Source organism: Calypte anna, chromosome 1 (genome assembly GCF_003957555.1).
Source record: "Calypte anna isolate BGI_N300 chromosome 1, bCalAnn1_v1.p, whole genome shotgun sequence".
NCBI lineage: Eukaryota > Metazoa > Chordata > Aves > Apodiformes > Trochilidae > Calypte > Calypte anna.
This window is the reverse complement of record NC_044244.1, coordinates 183,097,776-183,113,193: the sequence shown is the minus strand read 5'-3', so window position 1 is coordinate 183,113,193 and position 15,418 is coordinate 183,097,776. Positions and strand designations below refer to the sequence as shown.

Below are 15,418 nucleotides of genomic sequence, written 5' to 3'. Positions count from 1 at the left end.
ACCTCTGTTTATACATGATCCCACCCTGCATCAGCTGGAGATGCCTGAAGGAAGTGGCAGCCCATGGATAGCCCATGCTGGAGCAGGGTCCTAAAAGAAGCTGTGGCCTGTGGAGAGGAGTCCATGCAGGACCAGGTTTTTTGCAAGGAAGTGCAGGCTGTGGAAAGCCTATGCTGGACCATTCTGTTCCTGATTACATCCCCTGGGAAGGATCGCACTGGAGCGGGTGAAGAGTACGAGGAGAAAAGAACGGCAGAGACAAAGGGTTACCATCTGACAAGGACTCTCATTCCTTATCCCCCCGCACTGCTCAGGGAGAAGAGTTGTGAAAGGTGTGAAGCTGAGCCTACAAAAAGGTGTATGTGGAGGGTGTTCTGCAGTTTTGTCTCTGTTTCTCACCATCCTACTCTATTCTTAATTTGCAATAAATTAAATTAATTTTTACCAAGTTGAGTCTGTTTTGCCTGTGATAGTAACCGGTGAGTGATCTTACAGTCCTTATCTTGACCCACAAGCTTTTCCATCTTGTTTTCTTCCTGTGCAGGGAGTGAGAGAGGAGCTTGGTGGGCAATGAACAGTCAGCCAAGGTTAACCCACCACTACAAGAGTGAGTCTATTTCACCTTTCTTCCCTTACAGACTTAATTTTGATTGCATCCCCATTATCTTTCCCGTTCCAGCTTTCCTGTAAGATAAATGTTGTGATCATCTGCCACTCACTTCTCAAATCTTACTGAAATGGGATTTTTCCTTTCTGATGCCGCAATTTTTTTCCCCCTTGTGTCTTTTAAACAAATCTGCTATGGGCACCTTTTCCCCTTTCTTTCCTCTGTTTTCCATAGCTGCAAAAATGATCCTGATATGTTTAAGCAAGACAGTGTCAAGTAGAGGATGTGATTATTTCCAGGAATAGCACTGTGCCAGGAATATTGCATTCATCTCTGATCGTCAGTGTGAGGAATCAAAGCTAGACAAATGCAACAAATGAGAGTAGGTAACACCTGGAACAACTTACCCAGGGAAGTGATGGATTTACTATCTCTTGAAGTCTTTAAATCAAGATTGCATATTTCACTAAAATGATTGTTCTAATTCCAACCAAAATCATACACTTGATGTAGGAACTGCTAGGTGAGACTCGTGGCCAGGTCAGATTAGACCATTGTATGAAATGGTTCCTTGTGGACTCTCAAGCTAAACTGAAGTTAACATGCTACCATTATATTTGAAAAAAGACCAAAAGATATTCCTCAGCTCAGTTGGTAAGCAGTATTTTCTGTGGCACTATAATGGACATTTGGCTGAAATCCTAACCTTTCATACATATTTGTCATGAATTCATGTGAGTGCTACCAAATTTATGAAATGTTTTATGTGCTTCCAAGTTCACTCGCTCTTACTGGTGAAGAACCATCCAGTCACTGATGAATGGAAAGATTACTCTGCTTTCATTACTTTCTACTTGGATTTGTAAAATAAAAAATTTAAATGCTTAAGGATGAAAGAAAGGAGGAACCAAATTCTGGGGACAATTTAGGGACATGAAGGAGGCAAGGCAAGGAAATAAAAAACAGAGACCAGCAAGAGCAAAAGCAGAGATCACAAAAAGCCATGAGTAAATAATATGAAGCATAGTCCTGAAGATTCACAGAGGAAGGATGGGAATACATGGAAGGAAAGTAAAGGGAAGTAGAAGACTTACTGAAAAACAAAGGGATGAGCATTCTGAAATACAGGCAAAGTCAATTTGCCATTGATCTGCAAAGAAATCTCTCCAAGACAATTCATTTACAGGAGCACTACACCCTCTCACACACACACACGCAGACACACTCACACACATGGTCACACATTTCCATGCAAGGGACATTATATATATATATATGTTTTCAGTGCTCTTTGCTTGCTCTTTGTGGTAAGTGGTTGATGCTAAGGAACTCATAAGCATGCTTCAGAAATCACTGTCACCAGCAATTAAAAAGGGCATGTTTTAACCCAAAATAAGAGAGGTTGTGAGTACAGGCAGCAGTAGCAATCTCAGAAAGCAAATCTGAGCGAAAAAAGGAAAAACTCTGGTCTTGTAGCAAATGTGCATGTTTGAACACAGAGCCACAAAGTTCACCTAAAGAATCAGTATTATTTTAAATTACCAATTAACATAATTTTAAAATTAATTTATTGAATAAGTCATTCCCTATGACTAACAGAAATCTCTCTTCAAAGCCTCATGTAAAGCTAGAAGCTGCCTTCTCTGACAGACACTATTGTTGTATGATTTCATTATCTATCATTTATTATATATATCTTTTAATTATTAAGTGATATATCCTCTGACAGCCACTCTGGGGAACTTCCAAGGCTTGGGAAGAAAAATCCAAAGACACCAGGAAGAGTCTAGACACAAAAAAGCTCCATTATTTAAAATAAATAAATAAATAAATAAATGAAACATTGAGGGAGAAAAGCCGGCGGCATAGGAGCAGCGAAGTTTTCCTTTCATTTGCTCTCCCTCCTTTTGGCATGAGTGCCCACAAGCGCCGAGCGCTTCCCTCTTCTGGTCCCTCTGCTCCATCCTCTGCCGCAAACCCCGACAGCGAGGAGGGGGTCCCGCTCCTCCCGTGCGGAGCGCAGCGTGCCCTACATCTCCCCTCGCTCCGCAGCTGCTCAGCACATGCCGATACGCTCTGCCACCTTCATTAATAATAATTGGTACTTAGTAACACCAGCCCCAGACGCGCGAACGATGGTTTGCAGCGGCCGTGCCTCCCCCGCCCCGCGCAAAGCATAGGACAGTGACCTTGGGGGGCCTTCTCCCTAAACGTCCGCAGCACAAACTGCCGCGCCGCTGCGCGCCCGCGGATGCACGAGTTGAAAAAATAGGGGGAAAATAAAATAAAATAATAATAATAAAAAAATTAAAATCCCCGTCGCTTTCGCGGTGTCTACGACCGCCGGCGCTGCGGTGCGCGGCCGAAGCCTCGGACGGCTCGGCGGGGCCGGGGGTGCGGAGCAGCGCGGAGGGGAACGCGCGGCCGCTCCCCGCCCGCGGCGGTTGGGGCGGCGGCGGGGAGCGGGGGGGGGCGCACGGCGCATGTCCGCCCGCGCCGCGCCGTGCCGTGCCGCCACTAGACGCTCCCCCCCGCCGCCAAACTCACCACCATCTTCTGCATGTGCAACATTTGCAGCCGGACAGAAACCGCTCCCCGGCGATGGAGACTGCGGGAAAAATCCGGCGTGGCGGGATGGGTTGCTGAAGCGGCAGCGGCAACCGGGAGAGAGGCAGAGCGAGAGCGGCAGACGATAGCCGACAAATACTAAAACAAAACAAAAAAAGAAAAAAAAAAAAAGAAAAGAAAAAAAAGAGAAAAGAAAAGAAAAAGAAAGGAGGAAACCTCTCTTTTTCTCCCCTTTCCCTATTTTTTTTTCTTTTAATTCTTCATTTTATTTGTAGCCACCTCGTCCTCAATGCCTCTCTGAGCAGCATCTAGCGAGCGAGCGGGAGAAGGCGAGACAGAGAGGCAAAGGAGAAGATGAGGATAATTTGCAGACTGCTTGTCTTGTTGTTTTCTGGCTTTTGGGGACTAGCAATGGGAGCTTTTCCTAGCAGTGTGCAAATAGGTAAGCGCTGCATTGAGCTGTGTGCGTGTGTCCAGGGGTTCAATCCTTTGCAAAGTGAGTTGGGAAAGGAGGCTCTGAACGCAGTTTTCAGGTTTCGCCTCCTCTACTCATCTCATTTCCCTGCCTTCACGAAAAATCCGCGTGTTTGTGTTGGTATGCCTCCCTGTGTGTGTACACATGTATCTGCGTGTGGTAGAGAGGATGCTTGTTTTGTGCAGAACTCGTTTCAGCTCCGGGGAATGTAGGTTCATAAGGGAGGAAGGGAAGGGGCTTGGGGCTGCTTCAGCCCCCTCTGACATCCCCCGCTTTTGCCTGGCTCCCGGAGGGGTGCCGGGTTATGTGCACCGGGGTTGCGGTAGCCGGCAGGAGTGGGGGGTAAAAGGTAACGTGCCCTTTCTTCTCACAGTTGGAAAGTTTGAGATTTTGTAGGTCTCTCCTTGTAGTCCTGCGCCCCTTCCTCACCCTTTCCTATCGCCTCCCGCTTCCCTTCTTTAGGACGTGTTTCGGATGGGACGCAGCTATCTGAATTCTTTCCAGCTCAGCTCCATCACTGCATCATTTCTCGTGGACTTGTAGAGATGCTGCTAATAATAAGGCTGAGCTGCTCCCTGCCTGCACATGGCTGCAGAGGAGCAAAGTTCATTATATTCCTGTTCAGTGAAGATTATCCCACACTGGTTTGGTATTTTCCGTTTTTGTTTTTTTTTTTTTTCTTTTTTTTTATGCAGAAGGCACCGTTCCCCTTAATCAATCCACCACTTAATGTAAGAGGCTGTTGAGTAGCTGATTTACCAGTGTGTTCGGTATCGGGGAGATGGAGGCTAAACAGTTTTAAAGGTCACTGTAATCATGACGAATCTGGGTATTTATGTATGAAAGACTTGAAACTGAAAAGTCAAAAGAAGTGTGAATACCTCAGGGAGGTTAACATCGATTGAGGACAGTAATTTAAAGGCAGCGATTGTGATTATGAATATGATTAGATCCCTATCCATTAAAGTCTTAGGACTTACCTTCCTGTGTAGCTCTGGTAGAGACAGTTGTTTGGTGGTACAAGATAGCAAGTAGCTTGCAAATAATTCACCATTACCGTTTCCTTTTTTTTTTTTTTTTTTTTTTTTTTTTTTGTAGGTGGTCTCTTCATCAGGAACACAGATCAGGAATATACTGCTTTTCGATTAGCAATTTTTCTTCATAACACCAGCCCAAATGCATCTGAAGCACCTTTTAATTTGGTTCCTCATGTAGACAACATTGAAACAGCTAACAGCTTCGCTGTAACAAATGCCTGTAAGTAAACATGCCATTGATCTGACCACCTTACAAGTAAATTGCAGTGGAAATAACTGGAAACCACATCATTATCTTGCATTGGAAACCCATCAATAAGTCTGTCTTCAGTATAGATACCCTTTGCAGAAGAGCAAAAGGGGCAGAAATCCGTGTTGGTTTCTAATTGGAGCAAAATCCCCTCTACTGCCTTCTGCTGACTAACCTTATGTGACATTTATTTTAGTGTTATTACTGTAGTTTCTTGCTTCCTGGTTTCTATGGAGATGAATTTTGTTGTTGTAAAGAAAAATTATGAATGTTGCAATCAGTCTGTAAACCCCATAGTTATTCTTTTCATGTTTAGATATGGTGTGCCTTGTGTGTATTTGAAAATGTACAATAATATTTGAGCTCACAAATGCTTTTCTAATGGCTGGAAAGGGGATAGGGAAGCAGTGGTGTGCAGGATAATATATCTGAGTTGGTTGACGCTGCAGTTGATCTGGTGATGTCACTTGAGGCAGCACTGCTCTTATATTCTAGGTTGTAAATGTCTCTTATCATCTCGTAATGCATACATCCTGTGGATATGTCTCTATGCATCCATACATTGGTGCCAAATCAAGTTAGTATCTGATCTACTTGATTTCACAGACCACCTCAACTGGAACAAATATTCTTTTCCTACTATATATTTTATACCCACAACCGCACACACACAGATGCACATACCCCATGAGAGGAAAACAGAAAAAAAATGCCTTTAACAAATAAGCGAGCATTTATATATATCTTTATTTAAAGCAGAGTATAATTAGCTGAACTTCCTACATTTAGATCACCTCAGGGTCTCTAGCCTTGGTCAGAACACATGCTGGATGCATGCTTAATCTATGGAAGTGGCAAAGCATTATTTCTACTTATCTTCATGTGTCAGGCTTAGAAAAAATAAGTCATGTTATTATGTAAGACAGTGGGATATAGTATGGCAAAAATGAAGAGTGTAGTAGCATTGTTACTTTGATGTCCATATTTCAGGATTCTGTAGTTTTTTCTCTGTGGCCTTTAAGTTTTCGAATCCATCCTCTTCATTCACGAGTGAATTGCCTCTGGAAGTAGATGCCCTAAGCAACATTGCTGAGTGAGTTTAAAATAGAAACATACTGGAGAAGGTCTGTTTATCATGCCTTTAAAATAAGTACTATGTTTCTCTCCACTTTCTCACAGCCATATCCATGGCACTTTTTAGTATGTAAACATACAATGTACTGTGCAGTTCTCATGCATAATTTATTGAATGATTGCTAAGTTTATTTATACAAATCTTTGATACTCTAAGTTTCAGATAACCTTGCCACCTTATTTAACAGGAAAATCAGCCGAGCTGCCAAAATGGCTCCATTCATTTTATGCAGGAAAGATTGATGTCCCATGAAGTGTGAATTCTATATTAAGCAATGTATTAGCTGTGTTTAGTGTGACAATCAATAGCAAATTCCATAAGGAGCAAACATTTCAGACGGTGCTTTGACACTGGAAGGAGTCAGATCTACGCAGGTGTAGTTCATTGAGAAAATATTACAATGCATGTCAACTTTTGCAGGTAGTGATTATATATTCGATGAAGACAAATGACACAAAAGCTTTTTTTAAACTTCCATTTCTAGAGAAAGAGAAGAGGACTAAAATTTCTGTGTATTAAAATCAGTATTTTTAGGTGAAATCAATTATTTCAGATTCTGCCTATCCATCCAGTTCTACGAAATAATTTCTGAGGCTATTGTCACTTTCTGGATTAGGTATATTGCACAGTATTTCCTTTTGAACGTTAGTGAATTAATTTTGATTTGCATAAATTTAAAATTGTCTAAAACTGAACCAGTTCTCTGGGGAAGACTAACATCCTAGATCCAGAGAGGTTTTGGCCAAAACTTTCCCCATTTAAACTACTTGCAGTAGAGTTAAACTACTCATTCTAACTACCATAAGTTATGTTTACCTTGCATTGTTTTAACTGAGGAAAACCTTATATTTGGTATTATTTATAGTACTGGTGATTCACAACCTGATCCTTTTTTTCTTTTTTTTACTGAACCCAATTTGAGTGCCAAAGAGTTTAATGACTCAGAGATGATGAAACTTTACAGTATGGGGGGAGGCTAAGTGAAAGGGGAAAGTAAATGTTTATATTTGTGTATCCTCATATCATTCTGTTGTACCTGTCTCTATTAAATAGGCAAAATCCTTACTTAGGTCTGTACTTCTCACTTAAACCAACATGGTTTTTTGCATTAGTCCAACTTTGTATTTATTTCACTTTTTGCAGCCTCATGCCAATAATCCAACTGCTGCTTGGCTTTTTAAACATTTTAATGCTGAAGAATATTTTTTAAAGAACAAATCTTTTCCTAATGAAATATAGGCAAACCGACAACTGAGTGAACATATTGCATGTCCCTTAAGCTAAATATGAGCAGAATCCTGCAAAAATCAATTGTCTGATAGCTGGAGGACACCGGCTTCCATGTGATTAAATTTGATGGCTTGACAGAGTCTTCTAAAGCACAGATGTGTGAGATTTTCTAACCTAATTAAAGAACCCCCACCATCAGCTCTGAATTCAGTGATTTCATGGCAATATGAAATGGTAACTCTTTGCTGAACCAGTGGCTTTGGATCTATTTGTGTAGAAATTACTCAGCACACAGTACAAAAGCCTTAGAGCTGCTGGACTGAAATGAATATTCATGTGATTTCAAGCAGAAAGGTCTGAGACATGACCGCTTACTTCTCTTCCATTTGCTGCAGAAGTTACTTGTGAAGATTCAGGGCCTGGCCCGCTGCATGTGTTAGGGACAATCAACAGAATTTTATAGGATTATGGATGGCATATTAGCAGTTAACTCACTCAAACACTGGAAAACTTGAATATTGTTTTCATCTTCAATAGATAAAAACATAAAGCCAAATATTCACCACAGAGTACTTTTGGAAATGGTGTAATTTTGTATATTTAGTTTAATATCTTCTTGCAATTGTTATCTTATGCATTTTTGTTTTCTTTAAAGAGGCTCAAAACATCAGTATTTTTGTTCTAAATCAGGATTGTATATGAACAGGTTGCTTAAGCAGGCAGTCTTTTAAGTTTGAAAAATTGATCTGATTTCTGTCAGTTTGGAGATAGTCATCTTTCTTTCCACTCCCCATTTGTCTGTTTTATTTAAACTCTTCATTTCTTTTGCACTACATACATTATTCAGAGAATCTCTTCTTACTGACAGAGAGAGCTGGAATTATTGCAAAACATGAATAGTACAAGGTTCTTACTCATCTGAACACACTACTCCAGGGCTGAAACCTTTGACTATTGGCATATATTGGTTTGCAAGTTGTAAGCAGGAAATTTTGCTTGTGATCAGAAATCTACCTTCAGCTTGATTTCAGATGTTGGAGCGATGTATTCATTTTTGTAGCTTAATACAAAATAGTCTTCTCCCCTTTATGTACCATCTACATTAAATTAGTGTATCTTGGCAATGCAGTCAAGATTAAATACTTGAATACTTCTGAGAGGTAGCTCTATAATTTGACAAAGAGCCATTTGCCTCCCAGCTCTTGTCTCGTGATTGTGATTTCTTCTGTTGAAGTTTCAAATCTTTAATGTATAACCAGTCTTGCAGTTCTTGTACAGGATTAGGATAAATGGGGAAGAAAAGAGATCAGTGCAAGTCTTTCATCGGTGTTCCACACTAGAAATAAAGCTTTTCCCTTTGACTCTGCTTGACTTCACATGTATTCCAATATTAATATATTCCTAATAAGGATATTTTGGAGTAAATCAGATGCTCCTTTTGCTTCATCTTTTGCATAATTTAGTTCATTCCAGATTTTAATCTGAGTACATACAAAACCAAAAAAACTTTATTTTGTGCCCCAAAGATCAAAAGAAGAAATGCCCACTGGAATTAAGAATTTCATCTCTTGGAATAACTTTCCCCTGTTTCCCATAGTAAGTCTCTTTGACTTTTACTTCCTCTGGATTATTGCGGGATTGATGACCTGAAAATGAAGGGCCTGATTCTGCCTCACCAGCATGAATGCAGTTTCTGGGTGAGATCCACTGAGGTCAGAGGCTGCCCTGAGGGCAGACAGAAAGCTCTCTGAACAATGTGCCCTCTCTATGGGGCTGTCTCTGGGCTTCTGCTTGCTAGCGAGAGGAGAAGCAATGTCATTTTGGAGTTAACTTTTCTGTCAGACATCCCAAATGCTGAAGAAGTAAGACTCAAATGTAGTATTGCCTTTATGTTGTGACTATCTGTCATTTTACTTACAGCAGTTTCAGCTTTGATTTACCAAGCTGCATTATAATGGGATTTAATCATTAAATTTGGTTATTAATTCTGCTTTATAATTACAACTCAATTTAGCAATAGGAGTGTAGCCTTAGTTTAATAGGTGTCACTTAAAGCCATGGTGTTCTTTTTTTAGAAGGTGAGGTTTCATACATCTGAATGGCATTTTGCATCAAGAGCAATACAGTATTCCCAAGGATGCAGTTTAGAGCGGATTGAGAGTTAGCATAGAGGTGTATCATATGGTCAGGTTTGAACTGCAAAAGCAAATATTGTGCCAGTTGGCTAGAAAAATGGAACTGAATTAAATTGTGTCTTTCTAAAATAGGATCGATTACAAAAACCAATTTAAAGTGAGTGTTTTGCTTTAATACATGGAGTTTATCTCAAGCTAGACTCCAATTACTGAAAGCAGTTTCTCTTAAAATTTCTTTTATTAGGATATGCTGATGGAATCAAAGAATATATGTGTGCTTGGATGTCATTTGCTTTAAGAAGGATCCTGTATATTTTTAGGGTACAAAAAGACCTATATTCAAAGAGTTTCATTGCTCTAAATGTGATCCTTTTAAATAGGTCTACATCAGGGAGAGAATCAAACATCAGTAGCTCAAATCCATCAGAGTTTGGCTTTAATTTTCAAGGTTATTGTTGGGAAATGATTGGTCTTTGCTGAATTATGGTCAGATTTCTTCAGTGAAAATTCAGACTCTGCATTTCCCTGGCATGAAATTAGACTTTTGTCCTAGCATGTTACTGGACAGGATAAAACTGAACAGTCAAAAGCTTTATTATAGGCTACAGGAATAATTTAATCTTCATTTAAGAGGATTAATAATAAATATTACGTCCCTCCATTCCTCCTGCAGAAGCCAATGCAGTGCAGTGATTCTTGTGTAGGACAAAGCACTTTAACAAGTAAATTAAATTGATTAACTTCAGCTTTATCATTGTAATCTAAGTTTGTATGCCAGTCAAAATAGCTCATGCATTTCATTTTTAGGTCTTGATTGTTTTGAGTCTTGCTTGTGCATGAGAGGGGAAGCCGTCTGCTTTGATTTCTTAACGGTTTTAGGTCCTACTATGAATTGTGCAAATTCAGATTGTGAGCAGGTGAAGTACTCTGGATTTAAATATGTTGGACTAAATAATATTTTCTCATAGTATTTATTCCTTAATATATGACTGATTTCAAGGAGATGAAATTTGTCCTAGTAAAAATGTGAAGAACTCTGTATGATTTCACCAGTGTAATTGAAAAGAAAAATTGGCCTCCTCTAAGCATTTCCATTACTCTGGGTAGTTGGCTTGAGGCAAAGATTTTTGGAGTAGAAGAGCACTGAGTCTGCTTCCACAACTTGGGTGGGCATACCCATACCACAGTTATATGTTGGGACACAAAGTCAAACTAGAAAATGTATTCCTGTGAAAATCAAGAACTGTTCTTCTGGATTTGGGGCAATCAGTTTATCTGATCACAGCGTCTTGTTTGGACATTTCTGTGCTGCTTTACTTTTAACCAGTTTCTCAAAAGGTTCATTAATCTCTGTCCAGTTTAAGTTTTTACATATATTTTTTTTTTTCGCAAGTTCAGATAGTTCTATCTTACATGTTTGCTCTCAGAGATGTTCTGGTATTTTCCAGAGTACTCAGCAGCACCTGCCTTCCCAAGGAGAATTGCTTATCACTTCAGAAAATCTGTCCTTAGCTGTGGGTCAACCATATTGTCTCAATAATGTTACTTGTGATTCTTCCTTGATTCTTCCATGTTCTTTTGACCATAGTCCTAATGAAGTATCTGACTGACTTGTTCAAATAATTACAGCTGTTTGTTGGGTTTCTTCTTATTGAAAGAGGATGGAATCAGAGTATAGGAAACCCCTCACCTTTTCTTGGCAATGCACCTTAAAGACCAAGCCCATCCTTCTTCTTCAGGAGCTTCTTCAGTTTATAGATGATCTTGATGATGGATTTAAGGGGGAATCCTTAGTAACAAGCTACTATTTTTGGTAAGGTTTGGCCAGCTATGCCAACATTAACAAATTTCTTTTCAAGTCTTGGCCTTTGTCCTGCAGTTTTTTCCCCAGGCAGAACTGCGACTAAAACAGGGACTCTACTTGAGCAGGGATTGCAGGCTGGAACCCATTCTAATGAAGGAATAGTACAAATTAGAAAACAGCAAGAGGTGAACAGGTTCCCATTCTTCCATCTCATAGCTCAATTTTTTTAAGTATTAAATTGCTTATCTCCTTTTATTAAAAAAAGAAAAAAAGAAAATTGTTTGGAAATTGGACTGTTTGCCTATTTTAAAAGAATGTCATTTAGGCTACTCTTTTTTTGTTTTACATAGGTTTATTTCAGTGCTGTATTTGTATGCAACCATTGCTTTTGAAAAAATATACTCTTGTGGAGTACTTTTCTATATCCTAAAGTTATGGACAACAAGAGTGTGACTGCAGATTTTTTGTCTATAAATGCCAATAGAGCATAGGAGAAAACATAAGCACTTACACTTTTCATCAGTTTATTAGATTTTTTTATGGGGAAGGGCTTTAAATACATTTTCAAGACTGATGTTGAAGTATAACAGCTTTTAACTGTGCATACCAGTTCCTCAGTTTCTTACTTGCAGTCCCTCTACAGGGCAGATTCTGTGCCATTTCTGCATGCATGCTCTTCCTGTTGTTTTATGATGTATTTGCATAATACTCTCTCAAACCCATAAAAATTGAGCTTCACTTTTATTTACAAATTACTTTTTCAAACAATTCAGGGATGCCCAATGAATATCCATCAAATAGGTGGTTTAGTAAAGTTCACAGATAGTGGGAGTTGATTTCTGAGAAGAATTGAGACTTTTATGCTTTTTTTACTTCACTTTAAATTTTACTTAAGTCTAAATGGATATGGAGTTCACATTTTCACATTTTTGTTCAAAAGGCAAAGCATATGCTAGTATTATAAATTATTGTAAATATAATTAGGAATTACTGTATGAAATATTCCGATTTTGTTAATTTCTTTCACAGTTATATGTTATGATTAATTTTGTTAAAATTGTCATTGCTAGCATATGCCTTTTTTTTTTTTTTTTCACTGTCAGGATCAGATCTGTTTTCCTCAGTGGATAAAATGATTTATATAATACATATTCAAGATAAAGGCAGGGGAAAGAGGAAATTCTTGGAGAGCAGAGACAATATGACATGTAGCATATTATTTGTTCAGAAAAGCATCCTGTTCTGCTTTAATATTCCTGATGTACCATAGCAATATTTCAGGTTACCAGTTAATGTGAGGTATGGGTCTGGATGGTGCTGTGTTCCGGTCTGGAAAACAGTATTAAGTAAAAGTGAAGAACACTTTATCAACCACAGATACCTTCATGTAAAATTCAGGAGAAAAGGTATAATACAGAGAGAAAAGGAAAAAGAAAAATAAAATCTGTGTATCTGTCCTGGAGAGGCTTGCTAACAAAGGCCTCCAGCCTTTGGTCTTTTTTCAACTGTTTAAACCAAGAAGATTGTTTAAGACTTTTCAAAAACACTGCAGCTAGGAGGATGATTTCCTTTGAAAATCAATAATCATGTGCTTCTGGCTGACTCAGGAGTTTTTCTCACTTCTACTCCAAGCAGCAAGCAGAAGCCAGGTAAGCAGCTGGCTCTTGGAGCTGTTTGCACCCCCTGGTAATGCTGTCTCTGTACCTTGCTGATTTTGTCGCTTCCAGTTGAGAGCTGGTCAGGGAGTTTACTTTCTCAGGTCCTTTTTTTTTTTTTTTTAAATAAAACAAAACAAAAACCAAAACAGTGTTCTTTCTCAGTGCTTCTCCTGAGTGGTAAAAGCAGTGGGGTGATAGTTTAAGTGGTTCATTGTTGTACAGGTTAGAATTGGGGTTGTTTGGAGGGACAAGCAATGGAAAGAGCATGAGAGGATGATGGTGTAATGGGAGGACATCCCTACCCCTGCATCTGTTGCAGGATTACCGATGCCTCATGGAAAGTGTGTGGCTGTCAGGTCAGGAGTAGTGCCAAATGGAAGTGATACAAGTTGCAGACCCTTCTGGATGATACAGAAAAGATGTGAAAGATGTGAAGCAGTCTGAGGGATCAAATATCTGATGACTATAAGCATCAGTGCTTCAAAGAAGAAAAAGTAAAGAAGGTTACTAAAATAAGGGGAAGAATGAATATCATATAAGCTGACAGAATATTGTCTTCTAAGGTGAGATGAGACCATTTTAATCACCCTGTCTGACCGATGAGATGCTAGTCAGCCAGCCTCAATTCATTTCTTTATCAAACTCATAAATATTTCCTGGTCAGGTCCTCAATTTTTCCAAATAAATCTAGTGTTGAATTAAAGTCTGAAAGAATCATATGTAAATTGTCATGTCAGAATCATATCATTTGGACATACTACTGTCTATCTGTTCTGAATGCAGGAGTCATACAGAGTATGCAAGCAGAAAAAAAAAACAAAACGCAAGCCTATAGGGTTTGTTGTTGATGTTTAATTCTTTACCTTGGTGAGATAATGATAATCAGCATGATTTGCATCCACTCATCCCAGTTGTGCAGCTCCCAGAGCCCCCTGATGTTTGTTCTGGCTGGTTGGAATAATACTTTGCCTGTCCAGAGGGGCAGTGTGGGACATCCTTCACAGCAAAGCTTATGCTGTGACTAGACATGTAAGGATTTATTTGGGCCTTTCTCAGCTTCCCTTGATATCACTTCCATTGGACACAAATGGTATGTTTTTTCCACCTCTTAAGAAAGAACATCTCTTAGCCCCACAGCAGGGAGTGTGGTTCGAGGCAGCAGTAATTTAAGCTTGGTAAGTATGTTCAAAGACCATTAAGTTTGCTTAACATGAGCTGGCAGTGTGCTCATGCAGCTCAGCCAGCCAGTCATACCCTGGACTGCATCAAAACAAGTGTGGCCAGCAGGTTGAGGGAGGTGATTCTCACCTTCTGCTCTGCTTTCACAAGACCCCACTGGAGCAGTGTGTCCAGTTCTGGAGCCCCCAACACAAGAAGGACATGGAGCTGTTGGAGCATGTCCAGAGGAAGGCTGTGAAAGTGATCAGAGGGCTGGAGAACCTCTCTTGCAAGGACAGTCTGAGACCATGGGGCTTGTTTAGCCTGGAGAATAGAAGGCTCTGGTGAGACCTCTTTTTTTCCTTCCAGTACCCGATGGGGATACTGGTACAAAAAAGCTGGGGAGGGACTTTTTAAAAATGGCATGTGGCAATAAGATGAGGGGGATTGGTTTTAAACAGGAGGATTATAGATACAGGTCAGACATTAGGAAGAAATTTTTCCCTGTGAGGATGGTGAGACACTGTCACAGGTTGCCCAGGGAAGCTGGGGATGCCCCCTCTCTGGAAATGTTCAAGGCCAGGTTGGATGGGACTTTGAGCAGCCTGGTCTAGTGGAAGATGTTCATGCAGGGGGCTTGTAATTAGGTGATCTTTAAGGTGTCTTCCAACACAAACCAATTTGTGATTCTATGCTAAGTATGTTTTGTTAGCAGATGTACTCTAATCCCCCTTATGTGCATTTACATACTCATCTACCTATAAATACAACTTAATGTTCATATATGTTTTGAATATTTCACTTTCTGTGAGCCACAGAGGATGTGAATCTGTTACTGCTTTCATTTGGAAGGTTTGGGCTGTTAGCTTAATATACCAAGAGTAACCAACTTAGTTTTGGAAGTCCCTCGTTTCAACTTCTTTGTGTGTCAGAAGGGATGGTAGCCTAAACACAGAGATGATGATGAATGAGAGGTAATGCACAAGAATATTTGCAGAAAGCAAACCCCTCAATAAAGGAATACAGGAAGAGCTCCCATGGCTTTGATGATCTGTTGTGTTTAGCAAACCCATATGGAAGGAGGATAAAAAAGGACAAACCTTTTATTTCCATGGATCATAAGTCATTAAAACAGGAAGAAATAGTAACACAAGACCTCAGCAATTAATTATGGTATACTAATAGCTGTACTTGCAGCATCCTGTTTACTACCATTCTGTCTGTTAAATGGCTCGCTTAAATGATTTATTACACAGTTATTATTAAAATCAGCTGGAAACTGACAAGGTGTTTTTAGATAACTTACTCAGAAAAAGAACAGGCACAGTTAGTGCAAATGCATGTAAGCAGCCTATAATGGG

At 39.7% G+C, this 15,418-nt stretch overlaps 1 protein-coding gene across 3 annotated transcripts in view; it reads left to right on the top strand.

Moving 5' to 3' along the window:
- Positions 1–3,523: 3,523 nt before the first annotated feature.
- The window catches only part of GRIA4 (glutamate ionotropic receptor AMPA type subunit 4), a 217,168-nt gene continuing 205,273 nt past the window's right edge, over positions 3,524–15,418 (top strand). For 2 of the 3 annotated variants that reach the window (XM_008502357.2, XM_008502358.2), the window contains exons 1-2: positions 3,524–3,617; positions 4,749–4,907. In XM_008502357.2, the coding sequence (XP_008500579.2) occupies positions 3,530–3,617; positions 4,749–4,907 (247 nt within the window). In that variant the 5' untranslated portion in view covers positions 3,524–3,529. The remainder of the gene's footprint in view (positions 3,618–4,748; positions 4,908–15,418) is intronic. The other variant, XM_008502359.2, reaches the window with a different exon arrangement.